At 57.6% G+C, this 15,353-nt stretch overlaps 1 protein-coding gene across 3 annotated transcripts in view; it reads right to left on the reverse strand.

The window, feature by feature from the left end:
* The window catches only part of LOC139234942 (serine/threonine-protein phosphatase 2B catalytic subunit beta isoform), an 83,528-nt gene extending 78,747 nt beyond the window's left edge, over nucleotides 1-4,781 (reverse strand). For 2 of the 3 annotated variants that reach the window (XM_070865914.1, XM_070865913.1), the window contains exon 1: nucleotides 4,524-4,780. In XM_070865914.1, the coding sequence (XP_070722015.1) occupies nucleotides 4,524-4,572 (49 nt within the window). In that variant the 5' untranslated portion in view covers nucleotides 4,573-4,780. Of the gene's footprint in view, nucleotides 1-4,523 lie in introns of all 3 variants that reach the window. The other variant, XR_011588368.1, reaches the window with a different exon arrangement.
* Nucleotides 4,782-15,353: the final 10,572 nt, after the last annotated feature.

The raw sequence follows: 15,353 nt of genomic DNA on the forward strand, positions 1-15,353 counted from the left end.
GCTCGAGAGGCCGAATGGCCGACTCCTGTTCCTATTTCTTATGTTCTTGTATATTACATTGTTTTTATCTTGCCACAAACCTTTTGCTAGTAAGCCCAGAATAAGATGGCAACCTTATTTTTCCCCCAAAAAGTGCACTATTTGATTAATCTTCTTTCTCCTTTCTGAATGATTTGCATATGATTGCATTTCAATTCATAAATTCAAATCATTAGATATATTTTCATATCAGTGGAACAAATTTGAATTGAGAAGACAGGCAGACATTTGGTAAGGATCATTCATGGCTTCATGATGTTCCAAAGCACTTTTCAGCCAATGGGGAACTTTTGAATTGTTATGCGGGCAACATGGCGGGCAATCTGTACACAGCAAGATCCCAGAGACGTGTTGAAAAGCAGGTAAATCTGTTTAGGTGCTGGTTGAGGGAGGAATATTGGCCAGGACAACACGAGAACTCACTACTCTTTTGTGGATAGTGCCCATGGGATCTTTTAAATCATCCTGAACAGAGGGAGCCTCGGTTTACAATCGGATCCCAGATCACATTTGGCAAGAGAGACACCAAAACTTGCATCAGGCAGCGTGACAGACAACTGAAGTGATGGGCAGGAAATGCATGTCCGACAGTCGACTTAGGTAAACTCCTTTGTTTTTTAACAAATGAATTGCCTGCGAACCTGCGAGTTCTGGTTCCGGTGCTCCGCCATGGGTGCTAGACAACCTCTGATCATGGACAATTAGCAAAGCCAATCGATTACAGCAAAACCTAATCCTGTGGCAACACAGATTTTCCAGCAGGGTCACTGGACAGCCAGGAGAAGCTGCAACGCTACGTCATTTGCCCCTTTCCTGGCCCAGGGATGTGGAGGCTAATAGTAGCGTCTCACCTGCTGCCCCAGCTTGTGATTAGCTAACTCAGCAGGGCTCGAATCAGACTCGGGAATGTCTGGCCTTTGTGGCTTAGTGCCGTGAACTTCACCGGGAAGCCCACAGCATTTCTTGCCGCCTGCTGGGGCTTAATTTGAATGACTTCAGGGACACAGACAAGAAAGTTTCAAATATGTCAAACTATGAAATATCTCAAATTCGAATTTAAACTGTTTGAGAGCACAGCAAAGTGACTTTGAAAAAAAAGTTATAGATGATGGATGAGTGAAATTCAGAAAAAAAATACTAAACTGTGTAGGCGTGCAAGATCCAGTGGTTCATCTGCCTCCCATTACAGCAATTATGAGCCGCCCACTTTATATTTTAAGCACAGTTGGCGTGTGATATACTTGCTTCTCTGAAACAAGCACAAGAAGATATTCGAAAATTGGAGTCAGCATTTAGTATGTACGAAAGGAAAAATACATAATATCGACAGACCATTTATGTGAAGTAATGCAAAACATTTGGGCACTGAATACAGTACTGCGGGTGTCTGGGGTATGCGAGTTTTGCAGAAACTTAAAATTGAGGGATTAAAATGTTTGCAGTCTACGTTTCTGGAAATACATAATCATATATTCTCAGTATTATCCCTCCTCCCTCTAAAATCATCCTATCTCTCCTGAAAGTACAGACCCTCGCTCAGGTATGCCTCTACTAGCTCAATGATATTTTCAGGATCACAAGTGCTTTCACTACAGTCGACCAAAGCACGGACAATCTGTAGGTGATAAAAGGTTTCAAACGACTCCCTCTTTGTATGGAATAAAAGTAACGGACTCTCCCTCAATTTGGAGCCGTAAATTGCCGGGACAGAGGCCATCAAACATGGCTTCCTCATCGTTGGCCTGTCCTCAAGTGTCACTTATGGGAAGGGTTCTGCAGCTTCTCGTCGGGAAGCACAGGCCGTGACTCCAAACCCGACCGAGAGCCACTCGACAGAATTAACATGCAAATCTCCCAGGCAACGGCACGATCTGCACCGCTCTGGGGGTGTTCTGAATCCAGTTAGAAGCTGCTCCAAGGCCTTTCCAGTGCCAGCCTAGCAAGGGGGACAGCTGAACAAAGGGGCTCCATTCTGGGCTACAGAACTAGCAATTTTAGCAAAACAAGATCAGTTTTAAAGGAGTATTATTTTCTTGTGTGAAAACATCCGAGCCTCATGCCCTCCAGATTTTCCTAATCTGTAAAATAAACGAGTAAGAACTGGTCAAAGCTGAAAACCACTTGGAATGCTGCGATCAAATATTCATTAACTTTCAAGTCTATGGCATAGTCCCACAACAGACCCACAAGCATGGGGCCATTGTGATCATTTGGTGCTTCGTAAACAAGAGCTCTGCTTCAGCGCTCAGCACGTGTAATTCACTACAAATGTTGTACGACAGGAGCAGCATTACCAAACTATAATTATAGAATTAAAAGTAAACAGATTCTTAAAGCATGTGCGCCTGCTACAGAAGCTCTCCATGTTCAACACAACTGCTGCAAATTTCATCCCTTTTCTTCAAGGTCTCAAGGCAGAGGTCCATGTAATTTCCAGTGACCATTTCCGGACACTAATCATCATCATCATTGGCAGTCCCTCGGAGTCAAGGATAACTTGCTTCCACACTAGAAATGAGTTCTCAGGTGACTATAGAGTCCAATTTGGAACCTACAGTCTCTGTCACAGTGGGGCAAATGGTGGTTGAAGGAACGGGTGGGTGGGGAGCCTGGATTGCCGTGCGCTCCTTCCGCTGTCGACGCTTGGCTTCAGCTTGCTCTCGGCGAAGAGACTCAAGGTGTTCAGCGCCTTCCCAGATGCTTTTCCTCCACTTTAGGCGGTCTTGAGCCAGGGATTTCCCAGGTGTCGGTGGGGATGTTACATTTTTTTCAAGGAGGCGTTGAGGTTTTCTTCTGTCCACCTGGGGCTCGCTTGCTGTGTCGGAGCTCCGAGTAGAGCGCTTGTTTTGGGAGTCTCGTGTCAGGCATGCGGGCGACGTGCCACGTCCAGCGGAGCTGATTGAGCGTGGTCAGCATTTTGATGCTGGGGATATTGGCCTGAGCGAGGACATTGCATCAACCCCGCATTCAGCCCATAAAAACACTTTCCCCCATTTATATTTCTTATTCTTCGGGTTTACTCCTTGAATTTTGTGGATTTGAGGTTTGGAAAGGCTGTAGTTAGTGTTGTTCACTCAATGGTGGGGAAACCTCAATCAGAACATCCAAGATATGTTATTACCAGCAACTCGAAATGCAGATTAATGGAAACAAGGATTGAAATAAAGCGTTTACATATACTTATATAGTGTGTATGCCAAAATACTTCAGACAATGAAGTACTTCTGATATGTAGTCACTGTGTAATGTAGGTAAGCACAGCAGCCAATTTTACATACAGCAAGGCTCCACAATCAGCAGTAAGATTAATAAGCAATCTGTTTTGTGATTGACGGATAAATGTTGGCCAGGACATCAAAAGAAAACACCTGTGCCATGGATTCTTTTCGATCCACCCGAGGGGACATCTCAGCTAAAAGACAGGCACATCCGACAACCTAACACTCCAAGTACTACACTGCAGTGCCAGCCAGCAATATAAGTAGGCAACTTCTGGCGGAGACACAAGTGTGCTTCGCACTGAGCCAAGTTGTCACAACGTTTTTCCGTGGCCTGGAGGCTCCACTGTACACACCGACCCTTACACACCTCCTCTGCCCTTGGGTGCTGATTTTCATGGGATAATGTAACTCGGTGCTCAGTGAGAAACCAAATGGCTGCCAGTGAATTAAAAAGAACTTAACAGCGCTTTTCACAGACACAGGATAAACAAACACTGTACAACCATTCTCAGTGCAACATATTCTATTCGGTTTTATCCCCAGGTTAATGAAGGACTTCTGAACCAGGAAAAAAAATCATCCCACTGTGGGATGAGGAATCGAGTTAAGGTCAAGTGAACTTTTTAATTGTCTGACCCTTGCATCCCAAAAACATTAACCCGAGGATAAAACCAAACAGATAATGTTTCACTGAGATAATCTCCGGGATAAAATTGCCCCCCCAAACCCAACCAATGAAGGACTTATAAACTGAATGGCCTGCTCCTGCACCTATTTTCTATGTTTCTATGTTGTAATGTCAGAAAAAATCATCCTACTGTTGGATGAGGAACCTTGAGTGTTAAGGTCAAGTGAACTCTTTAATTGCCTGACTCTTGCACCCTCAAAAACATTAACTTGAGGAGAACACCGAATAGAATATGATGCACTAAGAGTATCTCTGGGTTTAAATTGCTCCCCTAAACCACTCACCATGCCCTGGACAATTCTAACCCCCAGGGTACCTTACTAAAGGGACTATTTGACTATGGGAGGCGTCGCACCCACAGGGCACCGGGCGACAGCTCTCCCTCCCGCGGGATCCCCAAGCTCAGGGCACGGCGGTGACAGGAGAGGACGAGGCCCCGGCAGCGGCACCACAGGCCGGCCTCGGGAGCTGCAGGAGGCAGCACACTCATAGCTTGGGCCCGCAGCCTCGGGTCTCCCCCCTACAGACTGCCCCCGGGGTTCCCCGCTCCCTCAGCCACCGCCCGGGGTACTCACACTTCACCACCCGCTCGGCGGTCGGCAGCTTCCCGTCCCGATCCGCCATGGCGCCACTCCAAGTGTCCGGGCCGCTGGGTCAGGCCCAGGCCCGCTCTGCGCTCGGGCTCCGGCTCCGGCTCCGGCTGTCCGAGTGTGGAGCTCAGGCCCGCGCTCCCGCTCGCTCACTACCCGCCGACTCGGCTCCTACTGACGGCGGCGGCAGCGCGCTCCCCGCAACATGGCGCCCGGCCCGGCCCAACCTGCACCGCGCTCGCTCGCCCGCCCGGGGCGGGGCCTGAGTGCCTGGGGGCGGGGACTGACTGAGGGAGGGGCCTCAGTGCCTGGGGGAGGGGTCTGTGACTGGGGGCGGGGACTGACTGAGGGAGGGGCCTCAGTGAGGGGCGGGACCTCAGTGCCGAGGGGAGCGGCCTGTGACTTGGAGAGGGGACTGACTGGGGAGGGGCCTGAGTGAGGGGAGGGACCTCAGCGCCTGCGGGGGAGGGGCCTGAGTGACTGGGGGGAAGGGTCTCAGTGAGTGGGGAGGGGCCTCAGCGACTGGGAGGAGTGGCCTCAGTGACTAGGGGATGGGGCAAGCGACTGGGGGCGTGGCCTCAGTGACTGGGAGGCCTGAGTGACTGGGGCGTGGCCTGACTGGGGCAGGGCCTGTGACTGCGGGAGGGGCCTCAGTGACTGGAGGGGAGGGGCCTCAGTGAGTGGGGAGGGGCCTGAGTGACTGGGGGGAGGGCCCTGTGACTGGGGGAGGGGCCTCAGTGACTGGAGGGAAGGGGCCTCAGCGACTGGGGGAGGGGCCTCAGTGACTCGGAGAGGAGACTCAGTGACTGGGGGAGGGGCCTCAGTGATTGGGGGAGCGGCCTCAGTGACTGGGAGAAGAGACTCTGACTGAGGGAGGGACCTGAGTGACTGGGGGGAGGGATTGGGGGCGGGACCTAAGTGACTAGGGGAGGGCCTGAGTGGAGGGGAGGGGCCTCAGTGACTGGGGGTGGGGCCACAGGGACTGGGGGAGGGGGCTGAGTGACTGACGGGGAGGGCCTCAGTGACGTGGAGGGGCATGAGTGACTGAGGGAGAGAGGCCACAGGCACTGGGGGAGGGGCCTCAGGGACTGGGGAGGGGCCACAGGGACTGGGGGGAGGGGGCTGAGTGACTGAGGGGAGGGCCTCAGTGACGGGGGAGGGGCCTGAGTGACTGAGGGTGAGGGGCCTCAGTGACTGGGTGTAAGGCCTGAATGACTGGGGGGAGGGCCTCAGTGGCTGGGGGAGGGGCCTGTGACTGGGGGAGGGGCCTTAGTTGCTGCGGGAGGGGCCTGTGACTGGGGAGGGGTCTCAGGGACTGGTGGAGTGGCCTCAGGTACTGTGGAGGAGCGTCAGTGACGAGGGAGGGTTCTGAATGACTGGGGGAGGGGCCTCAGTGATGAGGAGTGGGGCCTCAGTAACTGGGGAGGGGCCTCTGGCTGGGAGAAGGGGAGTGGTATGGGGGCAAGATGAGGGGGAGGGATATGAAAGGAGAGAGGGAGGGGTATGGGGGAGAGAGGGACAGGTATAGGGGTGAGGAGGCGTGATGGGGGAGAGAGGGAGGGGTAATGGGGCAGAGAGGGAGGGGTAAGGGGGGGAGAGAGAGGGTTATGTGGCGGAGAGGGAAGCATGAGGGGGAGAGATGGGGGGAGAAAGGGAGGAGTATGGGGAGGGGGAGAGGGAGGCGTGAGGGGGAGAGATGGGGGAGAGAGGGAGAGGTATGAGGGGAGAGAGGGAGGGGTATGTGGGGAGAGAGGGAGCGGTATTTGGGGAGAGGATGGTGTGAGGGGGATGGGTATGGGGGAGAGAGGGAGGGGTATGGGGAGAGGGATGCGTGAGGGGGAGAGATTGGGGGAGAGGGAGGGGTATGGGGAGAGAGGGAGGGGTATGGGGAGTGAGGGAGGGGTATAGGGGAGAGGGGTATGGGGAGAGGGAGGGGGTATGGGGGAGGGGTTTTGGGGGGAGGGAGGGGTATAGGAGAGAGAGAGGGTTATGCGGCGGAGAGGGAAGCATGAGGGGGAGAGATGGGGAGAGAAAGGGAGGGGTATGGGGAGGGGTATAGGGGAGAGGGAGGCGTGAGGGGGAGAGATGGGGAGAGGTATGGGGCAAGGGGGAGTGGTATGGGGGAAAGAGTGAGGGGTATGGGGGGAGAGAGGGAGGGAGTATAGAGGAGAGGGAGGCGTGAGGGGGAGAGATGGAGGGGAGAGGGGGACGGGTATGGGGGAGAGGGAGGCGTGAGGGGGAGAGAGGGAGGGGTATGGGGGGAGAGAGGGAGGGGTATGCGGGGAGAGAGGGAGTGGTATAGGGGAGAGGGGGGCGTGAGGGGTAGAAATAGGGGGAAGAGGGAGGGGGTATGAGAGAGAGGGAGGGGTTATGGTTGGAGAGGGTATGAGGGGAATGAGGGAAGGGGTAGAGGAGAGGGGGAGGGGTATGGGGAGAGAGGGAGGAGGTATGGGGGAGAGACGGAGGGGATATGGGGAGAGAGGGAGGGGGTATGGGGGAGGTGATATGATGGGAGGAAGGGGTATAGGGGAGCGATGTTGGGGGTAGGGGTGAGTGAGGGAAGGGGTATGGGGGAGCTAGAGAGGAGGTATGGGGGAGGGGTATAAGGAGAGGGGAACGTTATGGGGAGAGAGAGGGAGCGGTATGGGGCGGAGAGGGTGGGGGTATTAAGAAGAGAGGGAGGGGTTATGGGTGGAGAGCGTATGCGGGGAATGAGGGAGGAGGTAGGGGAGAGGAGGAAGGGTATGGGGAGAGAGGGAGGGGTTATGGGGGGAGAGACGGAGGGGTTATGGGGGAGAGAGGGAGGGGCTATGGGAGGAGGGGATATGGGGGAGAGAGAGGGGTATAGGAAAGAGAAGTAGGGGTATGGGGGGAGTGAGGGAAGGGGTATGGGGGAGTGAGGGAGGGGGTAAGGGGGAGGGGAATGGTAAGTGGGGGAGGGTTATGGGGAGAGAGGGGGAGAGGTTTGAAGCGAGGGGGAGTGGTATGGGAGAAAGAATGAGGGGTATGGGGCATAGAGATGGGGGAGAGGAAGGGCTATGGGGGAGTGATGGAGGGAGTATGAGGAGTGAGGGGGGTGGGGAAGAGAGGTGGGGTATGGGGGAGAAGGGGAGGGCTATGGGGGAGAGAGCAAGGGGAGAGAAGGAGGGGTATAGGGAGATGGGAAGGTTATGGAGGGAAAAGGGGATGTGTATGGGGTAGAGAGGGAGGAGGTAAGGGGGGGAGAGAGGGAGGGAGTATGGGGTAGGGGGTATGGTGGAAGAGAGGGAGGGGGTATGGAGGGAGGGGATATTTGGGGAGTGAGGGAGGTAGAATGGGGGAGGGGGAGAGTTATGGGGGTGAGAGGAGGGATGGGGGAAAAAGGTATGGGGAGAGAGGGAGGTGGTATGGTGGGAGAGAGGGAGGGGATATGGTGGGAGAGAGGGAGGGGGTATGGTGGGAGAGAGAGAGGGGCTATGGGTGAGGGGTTATGGTGGGAGAGAGGAAGGGGGTATGGGGGTGAGAGGAATGGGGGGTTGGGGTATGCGGGGAATGAGGGAGGGGTATGGAAGCAGTGAGGGAGGGATATGGGGTAGGGGTATTGGGGGGAAAGAGGGAGCGGGTAAGGGGGAGTGGGTATGGGGGAGAGAGGGAGGGGGTATGAGGGGAGAAAGGGATTGGGTATGAGGGGGAGGAGGGTTATGGGGAGAGAAGGGGCATGGGGAGAATGGGAGGAGTATAGGGAGAGAGGAAGGGGAATGGGGGAGAGAGGAAGGGGAATGGGGGAGAGAGGGAGGGGTATGGGGGGAGGGAGGAAGGAGTATGGGGTGAGAGAGGTAGAGTATGGGGGAGGGAGGAAGGGTTATGGAGGGAGAGAGGGATATGGGGGGGGAAGAGGGAGGGGGCATGGGGAGAGTGGGTGGGTCTAGGGGGAGAGAGAAAGGGATATGGTGTAGGGGGGGTGAGGGATGGATATAGAGGGAGAGAGGGATATGGGGGGAGAGAGGGAAGGGTATATGCGAGAGTGGGGGGCTACAGGGGAGAGGGGTGGGTATGGGGGGAGAGAAGAAGTGTTATATGGGAAAGAGGAAGGGGTATGGGGGAGAGGGATGGGTATGGGGAGAGAGGAGTGTTATGGGGAGAGATGGGGGGTTTGGGGGGAGAGAGGGATGGATATGGGGGGAGAGAGGGAGGGTATGGAGAGAGAGGGGAGGGATATGGGGCGGAGGGAGAGGGGAATGTGGTATAGGGGGAGTTTGGGATAGAGGGGGAGCGAGAGGGTGTGGGTATGAGGAGTGAGGGAGTGGGTGTGGGGGAGAGGGGGAGGGGTATGGGGGAGAGAGGGAGGGGGTATGGATGGAGAGAGAGGGGGTATGTGGGAAGGGGGTATGGGAGAAGAGAGGGCGTGGATTGGGGGGAGAGAGGGAGGAGGTATGGGGGTGAAGGGGAGGGAGTATGGGGGAGGGGAGAGTTATGGGGTGAAGGGAATGATATGGGGGAAAGGGGTATGGGGAGAGAGGGAGGGGGTATGGTGGGAGAGAGGGAGAGGGTATGGGTGAGGGGTTATGGTGGGAGAGAGGGAGGGGGTACTGGGAGAGAGGAACCGGGGGTGGGGTATGCGGGGAATGTGAGAGATGTATGGGAGGAGTGAGGGAGGGATATGGGAGAGGTGTATCGGGGGAGAGAGGGGGGGTATGGGGGAGAGGGGGAGAGGGGCTATGGGGAGAGGGTGAGGGGTATAGGGAGAGAGGCAGGGGTATAGGGGAGAGGGGTATGGGGGAGACGGGACCGGCATGGGGGAGAGGGGAGGGGTATGGGGGAGCGAGGGTGGGGGTGTGAGGGAGAGAGAGAGGGGTTATGGGTGGAGAGGATATGCGGGGAATGAGGGAGGGGGTAGGGGAGAGGGGGAGGGGTATAGCGAGAGGGAGGGGATATGGGGGGAGAGACGTAGGGGGTATGGGGGACGTGAGGGAAGGGGCATGGGGGAGTGAGGGAGGGGGTAGGGGAGAGGTATGGGGAGAGAGGGAGGGGTATGGGGAGAGGGGTAGTGGTAGGGGGAAAGAGTGAGGGTATGGGGAAAGAGGGAGGAATATGGGGCAGAGAGGAAGAGCTATGGGGAGTGAAGGAGGGGGTATGGGGAGTGATGGGGGTGTGGGGGAGAGAGGGAGGGGTATGGGGGAGAAGGAGAGGGAGTATGGGGGTGAGGGGAGGGGTATGGGGGAAAAGGGGTATGGTGGGAGAGAGGGAGGGGTATGGTGGGAGAGAGGGAGGGGTATGGTGGGAGAGAGGGAGGGGGTATGGTGGGAGAGAGGAAGGGGGTATCGGGAGAGAGGGAGTGGGTACAAGGGGGAGGGGGGGTTATGGGGAGAGAGGTGGTATGGGGAGAGGGGGAGGGGTATAGGGAGAGAGGGAGGGGAATGGGGGAGAGAGGTAGGGTATGGGGGAGAGAGGGATATGGGGGGGAAGAGGGAGGGGTTATGGGGAGAGTGGGTGGGTCTAGGGGGAGAGAGGAAGGGATATGGTGGGGGGTTTGAGGGATATGGGGGGAGAGAGGGAAGGGTATGGGGGCGAGGGGAGGTACGGGGGAGAGGGGTGAGTATGGGGGGAGAGGAGTGTTATAGGGGAGAGATGGAGGGTTTGGGGGGAGCAAGGGATGGATATGGGGAGAGAGAGAGAGGGTATGGAGAGAGAGGGGAGGGGTATGGGGGTGGAGCTAGAGGGGAATGTGTAATGGGGGGAGTGTGGGATATGGGGGGAGAGAGGGATATGGGGGTTGTGAGGGTGTGGGTATGGGGAGAGAGGAACCGTTATGGGGGAGTGAGGGAAGGATATGAGGAGTGAGGGAGGGGGTGTGGGGTAGAGAGGGAGGGGAGAGGGGGAGGGTATGGCGGGAAAGGGGGATGGGTATGGGGTAGAGAAGGAGGCGGTATGGGATGAGAGAGAGGGAGTATGGGGGAGGGGAAGAGTTATGTGGGTGAGGGGAGGGGCTATGGTGGGAGAGCGGGAGGGGGAATGGGGGAGAAAAGGAGTAGTATGGGGTGAGAGAGGGAGGGTACGGGGGAGAGAGGGAGGAGTTATGGGGGATTGAGGGAGGGGTATAGGGTGAGAGAGGGATATGGGGGGAGAGAGGGTGGGGTATGGGAGAGAGGGAGGGTTGGGAGAGAGAACGGAGGGGTATGGGGGATGGAGGGAGAGGGGAAAGTGGTATGGGGGAACAGTGGGATATAGGGGAAAAGAGGGTGATGGGGAGAGAGGGAGTGGGTAAGGGGGAGAGGGATGGGGTATGGGAATAGAGGGGAAGGGTATGTGGGGAGAGAGGGAAGGGATATGGGGCGAGGTGGTATGGGGAGAGAGTGAGAGGGATATGGGGGAGAGGGGTATAGGGGAGAGAGGGAGGGGTATGGGGGAGAGGGATATGGGGGGAGAAAGGGGGGTAAGGAGAGAAAGGGGAAGGGTATGGGGGGAGAGAGGGCTATGGGGGAAAAGAGGGAGGTGGCATGGGAGAGTGGGCGGGTCTAGGGGAGAGAGGAAGGGATATGGAGGGGAAGTGAGGGATGGATATGGAGGGAGAGAGGGATATGGAGGGAGAGAGGGATATGGGGGTAAAGAGGGATATGGGGGGAGAGGGAAGGGTATGGGGGAGAGGGGTTGGTATGGGGGAGAAGGGTAGGTATGTGGGGAGAGAAGGATTATAGGGGAGAGAGGGAAGGTTATGGGAAGAGAGAGGGATGGATATGAGAGGAGAGAGGGAGCAGTATGGAGAGAGAGGGGAGTGGTATGGGGGAGGGAGGCATATGGGGGGAGAGAGGGAGGGGATGGGGGAGAGGGATATGCGAGGAGACAGGGAGGAGTATGGAGAGAGAGGAGAGGGGTATGGAGGGAGGGAGAGAGGGATACGGTGGGGAGAGAGGGAAATGGGGGATAGAGAGTGCGGGAATGGGGGGAGAGGGAGGGGGTATGGGGAGGAGAGGGAGGGGGTATTGGGAGATAGGGTACGGGGTATGGGGGGAGAGGGGGAGGGATATGGGGGAGAGGGGTATAGGGGGAGAGAGGGAGGGGTATGGGGAGAGGGATATGGGGGGAGAGAAGGAGGGGTAAGGAGAGAAAGGGGAAGGGTATGAGGGGAGAGAAGGCTATGCGGGGAAAGAGGGAGGTGGCATGGGAGAGTGGGCGGGTCTAGGGGAGAGAGGAAGGGATATGGAGGGTTGGAGATGGAGGGAGAGAGGGATATGGAGGGAGAGAGGGATATGGGGGGGAGAGGGAAGGATATGGGGGAGAGGGGTTGGTATGGGGGAGAAGGGTTGGTATGTGGGGAGAGAAGGATTATAGGGGAAAGAGGGAGGGTTATGGGAAGGGAGAGGGATGGATATGAGAGGAGAGAGGGAGCAGTATGGAGCGAGAGGGGAGTGGTATGGGGGAGGGAGGCATATGGGGGGAGAGAGGGAGGGGATGGGGGAGAGGGATATGCGAGGAGACAGGGAGGTGTATGGAGAGAGAGGAGAGGGGTATGGAGGGAGGGAGAGAGGGATACGGTGGGGAGAGAGGGAAATGGGGGATAGAGAGTGCGGGAATGGGGGGAGAGGGAGGGGGTACGGGGAGGAGAGGGAGGGGGTACTGGGAGAGAGGGTAGGGGGTATGGGGGAGAGAGGGAGGGTGTATGGGGGAGGGGGTATGTGGAGAGAGGGATGTGGGGTGGGGTATGCAGGGAGTGAGGGAGTTGTATGGGGAGAGTGAGGGTTTGGGGGGAGGGATATGGGGGGGGGGTGAAAGGGAGGGGATATGGGTGGAGTGGGTATGGGGGAGAGAGGGAGGGGGGAGAGAGGCAGGGGGCACGGGAGAGGGAGGGGGTATAGGGCTATGGGGGGAGGGGAGGGGTATGGGGAGGGGGTTATGGGGCGAGAGGGTGGTATGGGGAGAGATGGAGGGGTATGGGGAGAGAGTGAGGGGAATGTGGGGAGAGAGGGAGGGGGTATGGGGGAGAAAGGGAGGAGGACGGGGGAGAGAGTGATATGGGGGAATAGAGGGAGGGGGCATGGAGGAGAGTGGGCGGGTCTAGGGGGAGAGGAAGGGATATGGTGGGGGCTATGAGGGATGGATATGGGGGTGAGAGTGATATGGGGGTAGAGAGGGATATGGGGGAGAGAGGGAGCTGTATGGAGAGAGAGGGGAGTGGTATTGTGGGAGAGGGATATGGGGGGAAAGAGGGAGATGTATGAAGAGACTGTGGAGGGATATGGGGGTGGGGAGAGAGAGGGGGATGAGGTATGGCGGGGAGAAAGGGATATGGGGGGGCGAGAGGGTGTGGTTATGGGGAGAGAGGGAGGGTTATGGGGGAGTGAGGGAGGAGGTGTGAGGGAGGGGGCGTGGGGGCGAGAGAGAGAGGTGTATGGGGGAGAGAGGTATGGGGAAAGATGGAGGGGAGAGGGGGAGGGGTATGGAGGGAAATGGGGTAGAGAGGGAGGAGGTTTGGGAGGCGAGAGAGCGGGTATGGGGGCAGGGGGTATGGGAGAAGAGAGGGTGCGGATTGGGGGGAGAGAGAGAAGAGGTATGGAGTGAAGGGGAGGGAGTATGGGGGAGGGGGAGATTTATGGGGGTGAGGGGAGGGGTATGGAGGAAAGGGGGAGAGAGTGAGGGGGTATGGTGGGAGAGAGGGAGGGGCTATGGGGGAGAGAGGAATGGGAGGTGGAGTATGCAAGGAATGAGGAAGGGGTATGGGGGGAGAGAGGGAGGGGTATGGAGGGGAGAGTGGGCGGGTCTAGGGGAGATAGGAAGGGATATGGTGGGGGTGGGCGGTGAGGGATGGATATGGAGTGAGAGAGGGATATGGGGGGATAAGAGGGATATGGGGGGAGAGGGAAGGGTATCGGGGAGAGTGGGAGGGGTATGGGAGGAGAGAGGGATGGATATGAGAGGAGAGAGGGAGCTGTATGGAGAGAGAGGGGAGTGGTATGGGGAGAGAGGCATATGGGAGGACAGAGGGAGGGGTATGGAGAGAGAGGAGAGAGGTATGTGGGGGTGGGGGGAAGGAGAGGGATATGGTGGGATAGCAGGAGCGAGTATGGGGGAAGAGGGAGGGGGTATGGGGAGGAGAGGGAGGATGTATGGGGAGGAGAGGGAGGGGATATGGGGAGGAGATGGAGGGGATATGGGGAGAGAAGGGAGGGGGTATGGGGGGATAGAGGGAGGGTGTATGGGGGGAGTGAGGGGGGGGTTTGGGGGGAGTGATATGTGGGAGTGAGAGGGAGGGGGTATGGGTGAAGTGGGTATGGGGGGAGAGAGGGAGGGGGTACGGGGGAAGGGGGTAGAGGGAGGGCCTATGTAGAGGGGGCCATGGGGAGAGAGGAGAGAGGTATGTGCGGGGGGGGGGGAAGGAGAGGGATATGGTGGTATAACAGGAGCGGGTATGGGGGAAGAGGGAGGGGGTATGGGGAGGAGAGGGAGGGGGTATGGGGGTGAGAGGGAGGGGGTATGGGTGAAGTGGGTATGGGGGGGGAGAGAGGGAGGGGGTACGGGGGGAAGGGGGTAGAGGGAGGGGCTATGTAGAGGGGGGTATGGGGAGGGGGTTATGGGTTGAGAGGGTGGTATAGGGAGAGATGAATATGGGGGAATAGAGGGAGCGAGTATGGGGGAGGAGGGAGGGAGTATGGGAAGGATAGGGAGGGTGTATGGGGGAGAGAAGGTAGGGGGTATGGGGGAGAGAGGGATGTGGGGTGGAGTATCCGGGGAGTGAGGGAGTGGTATGGGGGGTGTGAGGGTGTGGTTTAGGGGGAGGGATGAGAGGGGGAGGGTATGGGTGGAGTGGATATGGGGGGAGAAAGGGAGGGGGTACGGGAGGAGGGACGGGGTATGGGGGAGGGGCTATGGGAGAGGGGGAAGGTATGGGGAGGGGGTTATGGGGTGAGAGGGTGGTATTGGGAGAGGGGGAGGGGTATGGGGAGAGAGGGAGAGGCATGGGAAGAGAGCGAGGAGGATGGGGGGAGAGAGAGATATGGGGGATAGAGGGAGGGGGCATGGGGGAGTGTGGGCAGGTCTAGAGGGAGAGGAAGGGATATGGTAGGAGCTGTGAGGGATGGATATGGGGGCTGAGAGGGATATGCGGGGAGAGAAGGATATGGGGGGAAAGAGGCAGCTGTATGGAGAGACGGAGGGATATGGGGCTGGGGAGGGAGAGGGTATGGGGTGAGAGGGAGGGTTATGGGGGGGGAAGAGGGAGGCGGCCTGGGGGAAGAGTGACCAGGTCTACGGGAGAGAGGAAGGGATATGGGGGGAGGTGGTATGGGGGAGAGAGGGAGGGGGTATGGGGGAGAGGGATATGGGGGGAGAGAAGGAGGGGTAAGGAGAGAAAGGGGAAGGGTATGAGGGGAGAGAAGGCTATGCGGGGAAAGAGGGAGGTGGCATGGGAGAGTGGGCGGGTCTAGGGGAGAGAGGAAGGGATATGGAGGGATGGAGATGGAGGGAGAGAGGGATATGGAGGGAGAGAGGGATATGGGGGGGGAGAGGGAAGGGTATGGGGGAGAGGGGTTGGTATGGGGGAGAAGGGTTTGTATGTGGGGAGAGAAGGATTATAGGGGAGAGAGGGAGGGATATGGGAAGAGAGAGGGATGGATATGAGAGGAGAGAGGGAGCAGTATGGAGAGAGAGCGGAGTGGTATGGGGGAGAGAGGGAGGGGATGGGGGAGAGGGATATGCGAGGAGACAGGGAGGGGCATGGAGAGAGAGGAGAGGGGTATGGAGGGAGGGAGAGAGGGATACGGTGGGGAGAGAGGGAAATGGGGGATAGAGAGTGCGGGAATGGGGAGAGAGGGAGGGGATACGGGGAGGAGAGGGAGGGGGTAT

This window comes from Pristiophorus japonicus, chromosome 22, assembly GCF_044704955.1.
Source record: "Pristiophorus japonicus isolate sPriJap1 chromosome 22, sPriJap1.hap1, whole genome shotgun sequence".
Lineage (NCBI taxonomy): Eukaryota > Metazoa > Chordata > Chondrichthyes > Pristiophoridae > Pristiophorus > Pristiophorus japonicus.